A 2962-nucleotide genomic window follows, 5' to 3' on the forward strand; every position below is an offset into this window, starting at 1 on the left:
CTCTTCTCCAGGCTGAACAGCCCCACCTCTCTCAGCCTTTCCTTACAGAGGAGGTGTTTCAGTCCTCTAGCTATTTTTGTGGCCCTCCTCTGGACCCAGTCCAAGAGGTCCAAGTCTTTCCTGTGCTTGAGGACTCCAGAGCTGGATGAAATACTCACATAATATTTACTTTAAAAATGTTTAGGATGTCCAACATTATGATATCGACTACATGGAACGTTGCCTGGACTTTACCTATGATAAAGTGAATTATGCAGGTCTGCCAGAGTACCTCCAACAGCTGAAGAAGGAAGGAATGCACAATGTCGTGATTCTGGTAAATCAACAATGTCACTAATGATTCCTTCGTTTATAAGAACTACTTGCAGCATAGTGTTCATATCAGCACCTAGGTGCTAAGGCATTCATGCTGGTGTAGCAGAATCTCCATTTTTGTCATTTGTTGAGATGTGCAGAAGAACAATTTCTCACAGATTTTGTATTGAAATGTGTTGCATTTATCAGATACCTGAGTACCAGCACCATCTCTATACCATAACATTAATTCTCTTTCAATTTTCCCTACTCAGTTATGAGAAATTTTGCCTCTGTTCAGAGCTGAGCTGAGATAGGGTTGCTTTCATTCTTTTCCTGAAAATTAACAAATGAGTTCAATATGTTCACAAAAACGACTGAATAGAAGAAAAAGTCTGTTCATAATCACTCTGGAAAGCTAGTAACTACAATTCATGTTGCCTTATAAATATACCTTTTATCTAAATTAATGTAAGAGACATTGTTTGAATGGAAATTTGTTGAAAATATGCGTTGAACCTGTAACAGGGGCCAGGGGTCCCTCCCCAAGGGAGTGTGGTGAATAAGTCCGACAGATGCCTCAGGGATGGCTCAGGCTGAGCTGACCCACAGGGCAAGGAGGAGGAGACAATCCCACAGAGTCCCTCTCAGGACTTTCTGCTGTAATTGCAGACTTCTCTTTTTCAGCCTAAATGGTCAGGTTGCACCTTTCATTTGAGTGCTTCTGTTCTTATTTACCTCAAACTGCCAGTCTCTTGTCCTGCTTTCTTTCTTGATATACTTACTTGAACAAGTGTATTCTCCCTCAGTCTTTTTTTCTAGGTTAAACAAACCTAAGTATTTTATTCTCTTTTTATCAAGTGAGGTCTTCAGATCTCATTGTAGTAGCTGCCCCCAACATGTGCCTGTGTTCAAGTGCTTGCCTGCATAGCAGATAACTGGATGTCACAGCAGTCCAGATGATGCCCCCGCAGTGTTTTCAGAATGGCAGAAATATTTCCTTCTTTCTGATAAAAATTTTGTCCTGTGACACAGCCCTGCTTCACATTTACTTACAATATATTGGTGGCTCATACTTGTAAGGGGACCAATTAATCCAGCTGAATCATAATGGACAGGCTGTTAATGCTTGGGTCTGAAGATTATCCAGTCCTTTTGAAATAAAGGCCATATTCCTCATCTTGTCATGGGGGTCCTGTCAAAGGTTTGTGGGAAGAGAGACTGCATAGCAGAGCCCTAAATTGTGGGACAGTTCCTCTTTCACTTATGGTGGTGTATCAGATGTTTACTGGAGTTAAGAAAACCAAGAGCTACTGCAGTTTCCTCATCTAAAAATCATATTATCTTGTCAAATAGATATATTGGGTCAGAAGTGCCTCCCTGCCCTTATTTTTTCCTCCACAATTTGTTGTAAAGTTTAACATATTGCTGAGGAAGGACAAGTCAGCACCACAGACAACCATAGCAGTGTTTTCTTTTTAAAATTCAGTTAGGAAGTTTACTGTTCCTCAGTCTGCTGGGGTTTTTTTCGGGAGTTTTATCGAAAATACCTGCTCTGTGTTTATTATTGTCCTAATCTTCACTTTGTTGTACTATAATTGCATTAGCTGCTGCGAATCTCAAAATCGCACAGCCCAAGTGAACAATTACATATTGATAATGGAAATAGTAGATTATGTAGTGAGAGATGTTTGCCAGCAATTTGTCCTCAAAGATACATTTCCATGAAGGTCCTGGTTCTGCAGCCGTAAATCATGAGAAGTTCCAGGGTGCAGCAGTGAAAACAGTTTTCATCAGTGAAGGTGCAAAGCACAGAGTATAAACAGTAACAGATTACTAAGCTGCTCTGATGGATAGCAGCTTCCATAATTAACTGGATACATCAATGTAAATAACAAACTAAGTAGTAGATGAGCACCTGTGCAGCCAGGGTTTAGTGCTCTTTCCAACTATTAGGCAGTTTAGGCTCCCTGCATCCTCTACAGTGCTCTAAAAAATATCTAATCTCTTAGAGCTGCAACGTTAAATAGCATCTGCCTATTTATTGGTTTATGTCAAAAAAGTTCGTAAGATACGAACATACCAGCAAAATACCATGAGTTTGGGGTAGCTCTTCCCAAGAATGCTCTTGCCTTTCAGTAAATACACAGTAGTCACCTCTTTTCCATCAAAGTTAGAATCCTTCCAGCTGTTCGGCACTTGCTGCTGGGTAAAAATCTACGGGCAAGCAGTCACTGTTAGCGGGCGAGCTACTACATTATCTTCGTATTTGTGAGTTTAACTTCAATAACGTACTTAAAGCCCTTTCAGTTTCTCAGGTGATGCATGCTGGGTTGTGCAAGGAGGTGTTGCTCTATAAATCTAAATTCACCTGTTAGACAGATGCAAGGAATATAGCAACAATTCTTAAATCATGCAAGGAACTAATTGGAATCCAGACAGGAAGCCCTTTTTTCCTCCTTCCTTTAAGCTGTAACTAAGGACTGTCTTCTCTTCTAGTTCTTTAGATAAGCTTGTGAAAAAGAACAAAAGCTGATCCATTTCATTTTTTGAAAGCTAAGGGAAGTATAGGTTGCACTGGTAGTGAAGTTTTCTGTTTTCACTTTACTACAGTTGCTGATATTTCCGTCAAACTCTGACTGTTAGCATTCTTCAGTGGTGTAATGCA

At 40.1% G+C, this 2962-nt stretch overlaps 1 protein-coding gene across 1 annotated transcript in view; it reads left to right on the forward strand.

The window, feature by feature from the left end:
* Positions 1 to 184: 184 nt before the first annotated feature.
* Positions 185 to 2962, forward strand: part of LOC104498455 (maltase-glucoamylase, intestinal-like) — a gene marked incomplete at its 5' end in the record, with an annotated part of 24134 nt that continues 21356 nt past the window's right edge. Inside the window, one exon of the mRNA XM_010141837.1 lies at positions 185 to 316. Coding sequence (XP_010140139.1) covers positions 185 to 316 — 132 coding nt within the window. The remainder of the gene's footprint in view (positions 317 to 2962) is intronic.

The sequence above is a fragment of the Buceros rhinoceros genome, unplaced genomic scaffold, assembly GCF_000710305.1.
Source record: "Buceros rhinoceros silvestris isolate BGI_N320 unplaced genomic scaffold, ASM71030v1 scaffold5368, whole genome shotgun sequence".
In the NCBI taxonomy this organism is placed as follows: domain Eukaryota; kingdom Metazoa; phylum Chordata; class Aves; order Bucerotiformes; family Bucerotidae; genus Buceros; species Buceros rhinoceros.